Source organism: Brachyhypopomus gauderio, chromosome 14 (genome assembly GCF_052324685.1).
Source record: "Brachyhypopomus gauderio isolate BG-103 chromosome 14, BGAUD_0.2, whole genome shotgun sequence".
NCBI lineage: Eukaryota > Metazoa > Chordata > Actinopteri > Gymnotiformes > Hypopomidae > Brachyhypopomus > Brachyhypopomus gauderio.
Genome location: NC_135224.1, coordinates 3885660 through 3900855, shown reverse-complemented (window position 1 = coordinate 3900855; position 15196 = coordinate 3885660). Strand labels below are relative to the sequence as shown.

General features: G+C 47.2%; 2 protein-coding genes across 3 annotated transcripts in view; one reads left to right on the top strand and one right to left on the bottom strand.

The window, feature by feature from the left end:
* Window positions 1-6419, bottom strand: part of LOC143475180 (phosphatase and actin regulator 1-like) — a 51824-nt gene extending 45405 nt beyond the window's left edge. The window contains exon 1 of one of the 2 annotated variants that reach the window (XM_076972940.1): window positions 6170-6419. In XM_076972940.1, the coding sequence (XP_076829055.1) occupies window positions 6170-6281 (112 nt within the window). In that variant the 5' untranslated portion in view covers window positions 6282-6419. Of the gene's footprint in view, window positions 1-4617; window positions 4714-6169 lie in introns of those variants that run through there. The other variant, XM_076972941.1, reaches the window with a different exon arrangement.
* A 3613-nt stretch (window positions 6420-10032) lies between these two features.
* LOC143475186 (NAD-dependent protein deacylase sirtuin-5, mitochondrial) lies at window positions 10033-14978 on the top strand. Its single transcript, XM_076972946.1, has 9 exons — window positions 10033-10140; window positions 11038-11155; window positions 11473-11606; window positions 11768-11993; window positions 12688-12775; window positions 12886-12939; window positions 13271-13394; window positions 13513-13628; window positions 13865-14978. Exons 2-9 carry the CDS (start codon window positions 11050-11052, stop codon window positions 13935-13937), a joined length of 921 nt encoding a protein of 306 aa, XP_076829061.1. The 5' UTR covers window positions 10033-10140; window positions 11038-11049; the 3' UTR covers window positions 13938-14978.
* The last annotated feature ends 218 nt before the right edge of the window (window positions 14979-15196 follow it).

Below are 15196 nucleotides of genomic sequence, written 5' to 3'. Positions count from 1 at the left end.
GGTAGGAGTGAGCCATTACCGCAGGCTTTTAAACCTGCTTAGCAACAAGGCCCCTCCTCATCTACACGTCAGGAGTTTGGACACAGCTGTTGGGTTGTACAGCTCTGCTTACGCGTTTACCACCTCGCTGCTGAGACTCGGGCTGGCCAGACACAGGACAGCGATCAGACCCAGCCACGTGGCCCTGACGTGGGAGCTGAAATGGACCACTCAGATGCAGCAGGATGGTTTAAGCCGACGGGATGTTGTTGTCATGGCGAGGGAGGCCTGTCAAACCCCCACATCTGAGCCACTTGTGCGTGTAGTTCTGAGGGGGTGGAGAGTCTTCACGCGGAGGCCTAAAGGTGAGCACCTCGGCACTCTGGTTAAGGAGAACCTTCATCCAGGCTTCCCAAAACTGAGGTCACCAGCAGCGTGGGAGACACCGGCGAGAACACAACCATCCCCTAGTGGTTCTCTCCAGCCAGACGACAGGAGCTCTGATACACAAGAGCTCTCATAGAGAGGCGGGCCCAATGAGGTGAAGGTGATCAGAGAGGAGGGGCCAATGAGATGAAGGTGATCAGAGGGGAGGGGCCAATGAGGTGAAGGTGATCAGAGGGGAGGGGCCAATGAGATGAAGGTGATCAGAGGGGAGGGGCCAATGAGGTGAAGGTGATCAGAGGGGAGGGGCCAATGAGATGAAGGTGGTCAGAGGGGAGGGGCCAATGAGATGAAGGTGATCAGAGGGGAGGGGCCAATGAGGTGAAGGTGATCAGAGGGGAGGGGCCAATGAGATGAAGGGGAGGTCTACGTGGGAGTGCCACAGCATCTCTTGTGCGATCTGCTCCAGGAGAAGCTCGGCTGTGCGTTTGACTCGTGGTTCACATACTGCCTCATCTCCATCCTCCATGATCTTGAGATCTTTCTTCTAGGAGAAACGTTCTTCTGCAGGTCCAGCCTGACGGACGCCAACGCCCAGTAGCAGCAAAAAGCTCAAAACTACACGTTTCGCGTTAAAGCAACATTAAGCAAACGTTGACCAACCCTGCCGAACCGTATCATATATGTGCAAATGCATTCACTGTATTCGAGGATGTATTAGTCAGGCCTATTTTAAAAGAGCTGAGCTGTGTCTAATTCAAGACAGCTGCATGAAATTGAAAGAATCTTGGTGGGAAAAGTGTGAAACTGTCAACAGCTTTGAACTGAGACTAAGACCCAAGACTCAAAGGAGCGTGAGAAGAATTCTCAAACATTTTAACAAAGCAGGGAGACATAGCTCTCTCTCTCTCCCTCCCTCTCTCTCTCTCCCCCCCCCCCCTCTCTCTCTCTCTCTTTATATAAGGACATTTAGCATTTAAAATAACTAACAAAAATAATGAAACGCTCATGGATAATTGCAGTTTCTCTGCTGTCATTTCCGGTTCCTCTCGTCTCTCCCCACCTCACAGTGCCCCCTATCTGTCATGGTGGTTAGTGCATACAGCTCATCCCAAGCCTAGGCCACATGTCCAAACAGTCACACACGGGGCATCTGTACAGAATAAAGCATTCATGATACACATTGACAAGAGGGGCTGTCAGTCCTGGAACGCAATGAGGGTGTGTCGCATGCACAGAGGGCGCCACCATGTGGTGAAAAACAGGTATTTCACCGCAGCTCTGGTGAAAACTGCCATGATATTTCTCCAATGTTAAATAAGTCTAATGATCACAGGGGGAAAAGTCATGTTGGAATTAAAATGTCATGTTGACCACAAACGAGTGTCTCACGTCTGCTTTTTGAGATCTTTGCCCACTCCTCCTCGCAGAACTCCACCAGGTGATGGAGGTTGGAAGCCCATCTGGCATGTACCACCAGCTTCAGATCCAAACATGGTTCCTGTGATTGTTACCATATAATTCAATTTTGGATTAATCTATCCAGATAATGGACTTCCAGACAGCCTCTGGTTTGTCCAAGTGCTCTCTGGCAAAGTTTAAATGGGTAACTGTGTTCTTCCTTGAGAGAAGAAGCTTCCTTCTACCAATTCTCCCATGAACGCCATGTCTATAGATTTTTTTTACCTGATTGTAGATGTATGTACATTTATCCCAGATGCTGCCAGAGGAGTCTGCAACTCTCTGGAGGTGATGTGTGTGTGATGTGTGTGTGGTGTGTGGGTAGTTTATTATTATTATTATTTTAATTATAGTGTATACTGTATACATTGGTTTGGGGAAAATCATATGTAGGCCATAAACATTCACTATTTATATTTGTCTTAGAAGCAAATTTAAGCAGAAACCATTTGCTAAAAATGCCTTTAAGACTATGAAGAACATACATTCAACTTTTGGCTGGTAATGTGTGTGTACATATATATGTATCTTCTAATGCATACAACATAGATCTTATCTGTGTTTGTCCTGGATTCAGCAGAGCTGAAAGCACAAATCACAAAGAACCAAAGAACTCTCACCACCACCCAGAGCCCAGCTGGTAGAGGAGGAGTGTGTGTGTGTGTGTGTGTGTGACAGAGAGAAGCTGACACAGAGCTAATGCACCTCTAGAATTGTGTGTGTATGGAAGAAAGAGAGCGAGAATGTGACTGAGACGTGAGATAATGTGCCTCTTCAATAGTGACTGAGACGTGAGATAATGTGCCTCTTCAATAGTGACTGAGACGTGAGATAATGTGCCTCTTCAATAGTGACTGAGACGTGAGATAATGTGCCTCTTGAATAGTGCGTGAGTTTTTTTTGCTACATGAGACATTTGATTGGTCTTCACCTCTGCTGTAGTGGCAGATAAACATCTGAACGTCTTCACACACATACACGCTGCTCCCTTACAATCTCTGTGATACTCCTGATATTTAAAAGAACAGCATTAGTCCTTTGGCTTTTCATTCGTTGAACAGGCACACAAGCCCTGCTACACTGCATCAAACTGCGTGCACCACGGAACAGCCCGCGTGGGGCATCGCTGCTGACGAGCTGTGCAGGTGCACACAGGTGTGTGTGACGAGCTGTGCAGGTGCACACAGGTGTGTGTGACGAGCTGTGCAGGTGCACACAGGTGTAGACAGGTTAACCCAACAGGCAGCAGTGTAGGGTCCACGTTCCACAGGCTAACGTCAGAGAACAAGCAGTGGCCAAACACAGACAAGCACACCAGACACACTGAACAGGGAAGAGTCCGGAGCAGAGAAACCAACGACTCAGAACCCAAGAACCTCAGAACCCCAGAACCTCAGAACCCTAGAACCACAGAACCTCAGAACCCTAGAACCTCAGAACCCTAGAACCTCAGAACCACAGAACCTCAGAACCTCAGAACCCCAGGGGAAAGCACAACCCACAAGCAGCAAGGACTGAGCATACTGATCTGGGAACAGGCAACACTGCTTACAAAGGGACAAAACAGACAGTGGGTGTGGTCTGGGTAGGAGAATGATTGAACAAAATCAGGGTGGGTGTGGTCTGGGTAGAGGAATGCTGGGAACTGTAGTCTGGCTCTGTGCAAGATGTGACTGTTGAAAAAAGGGAGCCTTTCACTTTCAGAAGTGTAATAACCAGACAGCTTCATTAGGGTTGGTGCGTTATGTGTTACATATATATATATATATATATATATATATATATATATATATATATATATATATATATATATATATATATATATATATATATATATATATATATATATATGTATCTGTCTTTCACCCTCAGTAACCCATGACCAGCACTTGAAATGTTACACCCTCTGACCTAAAGCCACACCACGATACCAGGGTGAAGCAAAAGCCGCTCAGTCTCCACAATGCCTGTCAGCAGCCTCCCTCCCTCTCTCTCTCTCTCTCTCTCTCTCTCTCTCTCTCTCTCTCTCCCTCTCCCTTCATCTCTCTCTCTATCTTTCCCTCTCTCTCCCTCACTTCCTCTCTCTCTATCTATCTCTCCCTCTCCCTCTCTCTCTCTCTCTCTCTCTCTCTCTCTCTCTCACACACACACACACACACACACACACACACACACACACACACACACACACACACACACACACATATACACACTCTGAGCAGGGAGCACCCCTCATTTGTTTAGGTGCAGGCTTCTCCTGAGCCCCTCCCAGGGCTGAGAGGCGGGGCTCCCAGGGCTGAGAGGCGGGGCTCCCAGGGCTGTTGGGGTGCCTCTGCTGAACCTGCTATGAAGACTCCTTCGCCATCTCTCACATAACATGGAGGCAGCGCCCAGTACTGAAAACCCCACAGTGCAACACAGACCTAATGCTGACACAGCAGACCGCATGGGCCACAGAGAACAGCATGGGCATCTGTGTGTGAAATAAGAAGCAATGCATCATGGAATATGTAGGCTATAAGGTTATTGAAGAGAACATGCAAACTCGTCAGCTATTCCCCAAGTTGCCCTTTGATAATACACACGAGGCTATTAGTGAGCCCAGTCAATTAAATCAGTCCGACTGATCCTTGTGTGTATCTAAACAGTACTGACAGTTCCATAGTTCCATATTTCTAGAACACACTTTTAATCTAGAAGTCATTTTCGTTGTTACATCATAGACAGAATTTTGTGGTATTTCATTATTGCGGATACGCCCTGAATGTGAAGTTCAGCTGAGAAAAAACTCACATGTATGCGATACCCGATTCCTGATGCGAGAACTTGTGAGCCGTGTCCTGTCTTCAGGGTGGACAGAGAAGGTTCGGATGTGAGCGAGAGACACTGGGAACCGGAGAAGACAGCAGAAACGCAGCCACGAACGCGGCTCTTACCAGACCCACCCACACTCCTCCCCTCACACACACACCACACCTTCAGAGTCACTGGGGTGTGCAGTCATCGAACTCAAGTTCTCCGCAGCAGAGAAATCTCATGCAGTCCAGCCCTCGTGTCCGTTCTGTGGTGCCCTGATGAGCTGAGGTTCATATCACTGCTGTGCATTAGGGGTTTAACAGGATTCAGCACTATAACTACTGCAGCTGCACCTCTGAGCTGGGTGGATCTGAGATCAAGGGGAATGCAATGTGTGTGTTTGACAACAACATTACACTACAGACGATTGCAAATGGCTGTTTAGACAAGACTGCAAGCATCTCCGTAGTGCTGCAAAAAAAAAAAAAAACTCGTCGAGTACTGATTAATAGTCCCGAACTGCCGACATAAGCACTATTTCTAAATCCGTTCACGTGCACAGTTGACCAAGTAGAAGAGGCGGTAAGCGTTTCAGGACCACGGCGCAGTGGACAGCGCTCTACTGTCGGGCGCGTGTCAGTTGCGCGACGTTCACGGACCGAGAACCGTGTAGGAAAACCGGTCAGTGAGCTCAAACATAACTGTAGCACTGCAACTGCACACCCAATACGCAAAACACTTCATATTACGGATGTGTTCTGGATATAACCTCATTCGGTAGCCCTGTAGTACAGTTACAGTACCATTCATTCGCCGCGTGCTGATTTTAGTAGTACTGACTCAGCCATAAAATTATGCCAGGTCACCATGGCAACAAGGGATGCGATACGTTTGCTCGCTTGGCATCTCGCGTTTTGCGCGTCTGCAAACGGCAGGAAGCGAAATGCACGAGCATCACCGAAGACATCACCGTCCGTTACGCACGGGGGACGTCTAATGTAACCGTGCACGGTTTACACCCGAGTGAGGAACCGACACCCGTCAGTCTCGCTGAGACTATTCAACGATCAGCCACCCGGATTATGTAACTGAATTAGTCAGATATCCCGGTAATCCATCACATCTTAGGTAATCAAACATTTTCCAAATCGCTCTAATTCAATACAACGCAAGACTGACACTTTACATAACGAATTATAGGAACATGCTGTTTGTAGTTAGGCCAGTACATTACGACATTAATAAAACGATATAAAAAAAGAAATGTTGTAAAGTGTAGCATTTAGTGCCCAGATGTAAGCCTTGTGTTTCTTGTAAAATGTCAACAGCGTCAGGTTGTTGGGTCAGGCGTGATTACCCCCACAAACATCCCAGTTCTAATCCAACTGTATGTTCCCTGACTGGGAGTCACAGCACACTAAACCACTACACAATATTACTTCCTGGGAAAAAAACTATCTGCAAAATCTGCATTTCAACCGACGGACCGCAGAGAACAGACCAAAAGGTCTCAGGCGCGAGCGAGACACGTGCAGCGCGCGCGTCTTACCTGTTCTCAGGCTGAAGGAGACGCTCGCGTCCGCGAGGTACGGAGTGTCGCTGCTGGACCGAACTCTCCGGACGGGTCTGCGCTCGGCCTCGTCCTCCGGGGAGGCCGCCATAGACTCCAGCAGCGTCCAGTGGCAGCTGTTCCGCCCGGACAGACGCAGTGAGAGCGGCAGCGTACCGGTGGACGGACTTGTGTTTGGGGCAGGCGGAAAAAGAGGGAAGATGTAGAGAGAGAGAGAGAGAGGGAGCGCGCGGGTGTAGAGAGATCTTTGGTTAGATGGAGAACAGACGAGGGTAAAATCCCGCCCACAGATGAAAACGCCAAGTAGCCAATCAGTTTGATGTGGATTATAAATAGATTAGGCATTCGGTAATATGCGCCTACTTACAAAGTCCAATGAACAATTACAAAATCCCACAGAACCGTTTCATTCAATTTTATAGGCACAATGATCCTTGTTTGGGTACGTAAATAACCAGAAATATCCAAATAAACTAAAATATACTTTTGATTTGAAAGCAGCTGTATCTATTAATTTTCATTGAAGAATTTCATAGAAAAGACTTCCAACGAATATAATATTCGGAAATTATAGCACATATGCGCGCGCGCGCACACACACACACACACACACGCACAGAGAGAGAGAGAGAGAGAGAGAGAGAGAGAGAGAGAGAGAGAGAGAGAGAGAGAGAGAGAGAGAGAGCAGAGAGAGAGAGAGAGAGTGGAGAGAGAGAAGAGAGAGAAAGAAAGAGAGAGAGAGAGAGATGTAGTGAAGTACTGTTTTTCTGAATTAGTAGATGATGAACCAGTTTGCATGTGAGTGACTGCAGTGTACTTACACAACCTTTTACAAACTTTAGTGAAGGACAAGTTTCTCTGGACTACAACTTTTAAATATCTCTATATTATCTGTCCATAATCTCTCTCTCTCTCTCTCTCTCTCTCTCTCTCTCTATATATATATATATATATATATATATATATATATATATATATATATATATATATATATATATATATATATATATAAACCCAAGTGTGAGGGGTTAAGATATGACCACTCACTGGAATGATGAAGCAGGATTTTTTTTATTATTATTCAAACTGAAAACTATTTTCAAAGTGAAGGTTTAGTAGAGAGGGTCTGTCTGTGTCTGATAAATCTGGATATAAGCCGCACATCTAGGTGGTGAATATTAACTAAATGGATTGAAATGCTGTAAAAAAAATCACCATATTACGTATGTAATACGTATCAAGGTCTGACAGTGTATGAAGGATTTTTTTCAAGTAATCAGTGGAGTTCAAAAGGTCAGGTTCACATCGTCTGAGCCTTGTGAGTGCTTGGTAGAGGTGACCTGCCCATGTTAATGTAGCTTGAGTGGTGATTAGTCAGGCAGAGAGCCCCAATGAAGTGAAGTGGTAACCTGCAGAAACCTACTGAGTCAGTACTGAAGAGACACAGAAGAAACGAGGTGCTATAACAAAGTTGTTAGGTCATAATTCAAAAATTATATTCACCATTGTTAGGTCATAATTTAAGGACTACATTCACATATGTTAGGTCATAATTCAAAAATTACATTCACCATTGTTAGGTCATAATTTAAGGACTACATTCGACATTGATAGATCATAATTCAAAAATTATATTCACCATTGTTAGGTCATAATTCAAAAACTACATTCACCATTGATAGGTCATAATTTAAGGACTACAATCAAAGTTGTTAGGTCATAATTCAAAAATTATATTAACCATTGTTAGGTCATAATTTAAGGACTACATTCACATATGTTAGGTCATAATTCAAAAATTACATTCACCATTGATAGATCATAATTTAAGGACTACATTCACCATTGATAGGTCATAATTCAAAAATTCCACTCACCATTGTTAGGTCATAATTTAAGGACTATGTTCACCATCATTCTTAGGAAGTCCTAACAAGCAGGATATGTGATCACAGGAAACGTCACCATATGCTCATCTCAGTGTGCATCTCAAACAATTAGAGAATTGAAGAGTCTGTCCCATTACACACACTTAATCCACACTTGCACACTTGTGCACTTTACATGCGTACTCGTTTATTTTATAAGAAAAGCAGTGCGCGCTTGTTGCACACTTTATCCACACTTAGGATAGGACAGCCAAGAATGGACACGTAACGCAGACCCACTGACCCCACCACAGACCCACTGACCCAACCACAGACCCACTGACCCCACCACATACCCACTGAGCCCACTACAAACCCACTGAGCCCACTACAAACCCACTGACCCCACCACAGACCCATTGAGCCCCACCACAGACCCACTGACCCCACCACATACCCACTGAGCCCACTACAAACCGACTGACCCCACCACAGACCCACTGACCCAACCACAGACCCACTGACCCCACCACAAACCCATTGAGCCCCACCACAGACCCACTGACCCCACCACATACCCACTGAGCCCACTACAAACCCACTGACCCCACCACAGACCCACTGACCCCACCACAGACCCACTGACCCCACCACAGACCCACTGAGCCCCACCACAGACCCACTGACCCCACCACATACCCACTGAGCCCACTACAAACCCACTGACCCCACCACAGACCCACTGAGCCCCACTACAAACCCAAGCGCCAACCAAGATTAAGGCAGACTTGGGAGAAATAGATTTTAAATGATTAATAACCTGAATACTGTGTTGATCATCACACTACCTAGCCTACTTCAATCATGATGTTCAGTTACACTTTATCTGCTTTTGAAATGCTAATTTGTTAACTAATTTAACAAATTATTTAAATTGGTAATTAACTGATTACCACTAAAGGACGCCCATTTTTATTTTACAGGTCTAGTATAAATATGATTTTATATATTTTAATGTAATCGATAATAGATTGGTCTTACCATGGAATTACAAATGAATTTCAGTCTAGCTTTTGTCTCTTGAACTTTCGCAGGCAACTATACCGTTATAACCAGAACTAATTGAGCGCAATTACATCATTTTTTTACGAAAAGCATCAACGTTCCAGTTGTCAGAAAAGCACACCAAACAACCATGCAATTAAAAACAGCTACTTAAGGTGAACAATAGCTAATAAATTTCGTTTAAACCGATCTACCTCAGTAATTTGTTACTTCAGAGCACATACGATTATGTGACGCTGTGCCATGCCTTGTGTTAGAAACTGCATTTAGCTAGAAACGGGTCAACCAGCTTTGTAGATCAAATTAATTATATAGGTAATAGAGACACCCTTTAGAGACACCCTTTAAATTTTCTTTAAATAGCTTGTATTATGTGACAATGTCGTTATCTAAATAAATAAATAACTGAAAGGCTGATCAGGACTTTGTCGCTAAGTGGAGCTGTATCGCACTGGATGGGCTAGTTTTATGATGATCAACATTAACTATACTAATTCCAACGGTCATCATTTAACTCCAAATTATTATTTTGCAAGCATCCGCTAAGAAAAACAGTGCATCAAAACTGCGTCTAAGCTTTAGACTACCTGTAACGGCATCACTTCGGTGAGTTAGTCTTCAGAAATAACAGACCTGTAGTTCGGCAGGCAGGGGGCGATAACGAGCGTGTTAGTTCCGCTCTATGAACGCCAGGGGGCGAAAACGAGCGTGTTAGTTCCGCTCTATGAACGCCAGGGGGCGATAACGGGCGTGTTAATTCCGCTCTATGAACGGCAGGGGGCGAAAACGAGCGTGTTAGTTCCGCTCTATGAACGGGAGGGGGCGATAACGGGCGTGTTAGTTCCGCTCTATGAACGCCAGGGGGCGATAACGGGCGTGTTAGTTCCGCTCTATGAACGCCAGGGGGCGATAACGGGCGGTGTTAGTTGACAACCTTCCGTACTTCGAAGAAGAAGATCGTTCCTGCATCAGAAAAACAATCGAGTCGTTGTGGAGTCTTAACTTCAACGTCCGCGTGTAAGTACAACTTAAAATCATACTATACCCATTAAAATCACACTATTATTTATTAAAATAATACTATTACCTATTAAATGTATACTTTACCTGGTTTGTCCCCGTGTGAGTGTGTATAATCTGCACTTTTACCTCCACAAAACGTTTTTCGTTAGTTATATTCCTCCCTCCCCTTATAAACACACTGTGTATCTCTCATCTTAACGCCACAGATCGTTCGTAGTTATTTTAATCTGTAATGTTATGATAGAGTTGAACACGTTCATGAAGAAATGGTCCCTTGTTTCTCCTCGTCGTCTTAACTAGTAACGGCATTTAAACCCGAACTTAAACCCGATCTTATCTTAAACCCGATCTTAAACCCGACCCCAGGTGTTGTGTTTTTGCACGATTTGTCCTGCAGCTCGGTCCAGGTCCAAACACGGTGTGTAGTCCTGCATCTGTGTGGTCTTCATGGCCCAGCCCGTCCTTGCTGGGCAGCCCAGTGCAGAACTGCACGTAGACCCGGTCCAGCCTGGACCTGAGACCCAGCAGACGTGGGCATGAGTGAATGGAGGAGCTTGTGGGGTCTGTGTACGAGACACCACTCATACTGGGTGTTTAGATGAGTCATTAGACGGAGACATAAATGAGTCATGAGACAGAGCTGAGCTCACGGAACACGAGCCACTCGCTGAGACACCGAGCGGCTGTGTCCAGCAAATCTGTCAAGTTCAGCATTACTGGGCTTACATGCAAGCAAGAGGGTGTAAAACGTGTTCATGGAGCAGACTGCAGTCTGCAGACCATTCGCTATATGTAACGGTTCTGTTTTAATATCCCAAAGATAAACAAGAGACGGGGTTCGTTTTTGAAACTTTTTCCCCTTGAGATAACATTTGCAATCTTGTCCTACAGGTCAAAGCAGAGATGATCATTCGTCAGCTGTTACGGAGGGCGTGGCTTCCCCCGCTGGAGTTCGGGGGTCGTGCCGCAGGGGTGAAGGCTCTCTCAGTGGTCCCTCAGCCCACATCAGGTACACGCCCTGCTAACAGAACCACACACACACCTGCGGTCAGGTTAGTACGCAGGAACTGTGTCACATGGGTCAGTAGATTGCAGTTTAGCAGTTGATGGGATTCTGTGGACTGGTTTGTTGGACTTTTTTTGTTCGAGGTTGTATTGGAGGATAACGCCTGACCCAACATCATATCCTGGTGAGGTTCTAGACTAGGACTAGGTGTCTAAACTGGCTGTGACTAACGGTGTATATAACGGTGCTGTGGGGGGACCTTGTGCATTCCCTCAGATTTAGTAGTTTAATTTTCCTCTTTGTAATGGCGGGAGTTGCAGATATGGCCGAGTTCCGGGAGGTGTTTTCCAAGGCCAAGCACATCGCCATCATCACGGGGGCGGGAGTCAGCGCCGAGAGTGGCCTGCCCACCTTCCGAGCCGCCAGTGGCCACTGGAGGAAATGGAAAACCCAGGTGAGGGGGCGGAGTGTTGAGGATGGGGGCGGAGTGTTGGGGATGGGGGTGGTGCTGTTGAGCATGTGTATATGCAGATATGACTGGTCTGCTGAATTGGCCCAGGCTGCCTCTCGTCTCTCACACGCCCCGTCCCCACACTCCTGCGCTGGGTTCTGCAGGACCTGGCAACCGCACAGGCGTTTTCCCGCAACCCGTCCAGGGTGTGGGAGTTCTACCACTATTGGAGGGAGCTGGCGTTGAAGGCGGGGCCGAGCGCGGCCCACGAGGCTATAGCGGAGTGCGAGGCACGTCTCAGCAAGCAGGGCCGGTCTGTCGTCGTCATCACCCAGAACACGGACGAGCTGCACCGCCGGGCCGGGTCCAAACACGTGCTGGAGGTCCATGGTGAGAGATGGGCGGGGCTTAGCGTAATGGCATGCGTAGGAGGACAATGCTGTGGGCGGGGCTTAGCGTAATAGAATGCGTAGGAGGACAATGCTGTGGGTGGGGCTTAGCGTAATGGCATGCGTAGGAGGACAATGCTGTGGGTGGGGCTTAGCGTGATGGCATGCATAGGAGGACAATGCTGTGGGCGGGGCTTATACAATGCTGTGGGTGGGGCTTAGCGTAATGGAATGTGTAGGAGGACAATGCTGTGGGTGGGGCTTAGCGTAATGGCATGCGTAGGAGGACAATGCAGTGGGTGGGGCTTAGCGTGATGGCATGCGTAGGAGAACAATGCTGTGGGCGGGGCTTAGACAATGCTGTGGGTGGGGCTTAACGTAATGGAATGTGTAGGAGGACAATGCTGTGGGCGGGGCTTTGCGTAATGGAATGTGTAGGACAATGCTGAGGGCGGGGCTCGGACAATGCTGTGGGTGGGGCTTAGTGTAATGGAATGCGTAGGAGGACAATGCTGTGGGTGGGGCTTGGGGTAATTGCATGTGTAGGAGAACAATACTGTGGGCGGGGCTTAGCGTAATGGCATGTCTAGGAGGAGGACCATGGTGTGGGCGGGGCAGGGCAGGGCTTGGTGTAATGGTACATGTAGGAGGTTCACAGTGGACAGGTGTGTATGGATCAGTGTCTGTGCTCACAGGGAACCTGTTCAGAACCAGGTGTCTGAACTGTGGAGATGTGGACACCAGCCATCACAGTCCCATCTGTGCAGCACTGGAGGGCAAAGGGTAAACGCCAAGACTCCTCGCCTTCCTACCGCTCACTTCACTTGCATTAGTGCATGAAGTTCCCGCTGCCTGTCCTGTTCTCTGAGTGTGCTCCTTCTGTCCCGCTGTAGTGATCCCGACCCAAACTGCAGCGATGCTGACATTCCCGTCGCCGATTTGCCAAGGTACCCACGGAGCGTTCAATCACACTGGATCAGATCTGTGAGACTGCTGACCAGATCTGAATAGAGAAATGATCACTCTGGTTATGCAGGGCTCTGCTGATCAAACCTACACCTAGAATTAATTATAGCGGTAGTAAGTTGGTCCTCCACAAGAGGGCAGTGTAGTATCAAACATGACTGCTTCACAGGCGACGGTCTCTCACTCCCCACTTTTGCTCTACTTCTGTTGTGAGTCTGGCAGCAGGACGAGTGTATTTTTATTCCTCCAGTTCACTCTGTCCCTCGTGTTGTAGGTGTGATGTGTTTGTAAAGCCGGTGTGTCCTGCTGCAGGTGTGATGAAGGAGGCTGTGATGGCCTCTTGAGGCCTGACGTCATCTGGTTTGGGGAGACGCTGGACTCTCACGTGCTCACCAAGGTGGAGAAGGAGCTGGATGTTTGTGACCTCTGCCTGCTGGTGAGATGGAGAAAATCACCATCATCTCTTGATAGTGGTGTGAACACTGGTGCGTTAGGAAGAATAATGGTTCTGATCTCCGGGTCTTTCTCTCGGTGCTGCGTGGGTTAAACCGCAGGTGGGGACGGCGTCCGTCGTGTTTCCCGCCGCACTGTTCGCACCCCAGGTGGCGGCCCGCGGTGTCCCAGTGGCAGAGTTCAACATCCGGCCCAGAACCAGCACGTCTCCTTCCACGTGAGTCCTGCAGTCCTGTGTCTTCGTTTGTTCCTGCATTCTCAGTTTGTCCAGAAATGGCCTGAATTCATTATAACGTCCTCATCAGAAATGTACTTTTTATTAGGGTAAAACTAGAACAGCCTGTGTCTCTGTCCCATGATAACTAAAATAAAGGAGCTCTCGGTACACGTGATGACGTTTCCCTGTGATTGTGATGGTAGCAGGACTGACATTGTGACTGTGTGGGGTTGAAGGTTCTACTTCCAGGGACCATGTGCCACCACACTGCCCATGGCTCTGGCACGCCACCAGTCGGAGGAGATCTGAGGCTGTGCTCCCACGTCCTGCAGGATGGGGGCGCTGGAGAGCTGCTGCTCATTACCACCGAGTGTGCAGCAGATCTTGGAGACTGACGTCCCTGTGGAGGCTTTCATTTGTTTTACAGAGAGGCAGACAGAGGCGGACCTGTTTGGGCGTGTTCTGTCAGCCCAATGGGACGTATTACTGCTTATTTGGAAATGGGGAATAAAAACAAAATGTTGAATCTGAATAATTTTTTTAACTGGTGTAATTAAATCAGTCCCGGTGAGATGTAGAGCATGCTGTGGTATTGATGGAACGTGGTCGTCTGGTCGTTCTTTCCTTGTGTGCTCAGGTGGTCCGAGGATTTCAGTCTCTGCCTGGTCTGTCTGTGTTTGCGGACGAAAGTTTGCCATTATTGCTAGGCAGGCTGTTGGAGAGACTTTTGACTGGACTCTGCCCCAACGCCACCGTCTGCAGACAGGGTCGGCGCTGAGAAGGTCGTTTGTAGAGCAGTGGCGTTGTTGGGCTGTCTGAGTGCTACAGCACCATGTTGTCCACACAGTTAACAAAAGTCCTTGCAGGGACAACGGTCTCTGTTTCCAAACGACGTTTCACTCCACACACACTCCGCATGGTGGTGCAGTACTGCAAGAATGAACTCAAAACTGCACTTAGCTTAAAAAAAAGATAAAATAGTTCAACAGTGACCACATGCAATTAGAATCAATCCTCACATTACTACAGGTTACAGGGAGCAAGCTGTTTTTGACCTATTTTGTTTCCAGCCCGTGCAGGACTACCAGCAGTGTGTATCCTGAATACAGATCGCCTGCTCCAACCTGCTGTGTGTTCTTTTCCAGAGGAGGTGTTGAAAGACCTTAGGGAAGGAGAGAGAGTTTGAGAGACTTCTGTCAATGGTTGTTTGGAACTGGCCTTTTTGTTTGGGGTTGTTGTACGTGTGTGTCTGTGGGTGGGAGGGGTTACATGTGTACAAAGATAAATGAACTCTATGCTTACGTGCCTTTATGAAACAAAACAGCTCCAATAAATGATTGTGGAATCTTTTGTCTGTGTTTGTGTGTTTCTCTCACCTGTAAATGGAAAGTTTATGCTGGAACACTGTTACGGAAATGTATATCCAATACAACTGGACGTATTTCTAGTGTCATGTTTTCATGACACTGGCTTTTTTGAGCGTCCAGTTTTCCACAATTATGTGATGTTTTCATTCGGGGTTGTTCCTGCTCATTGAGGAGCTGCAGAAACACTGTAGACCTGCTGCT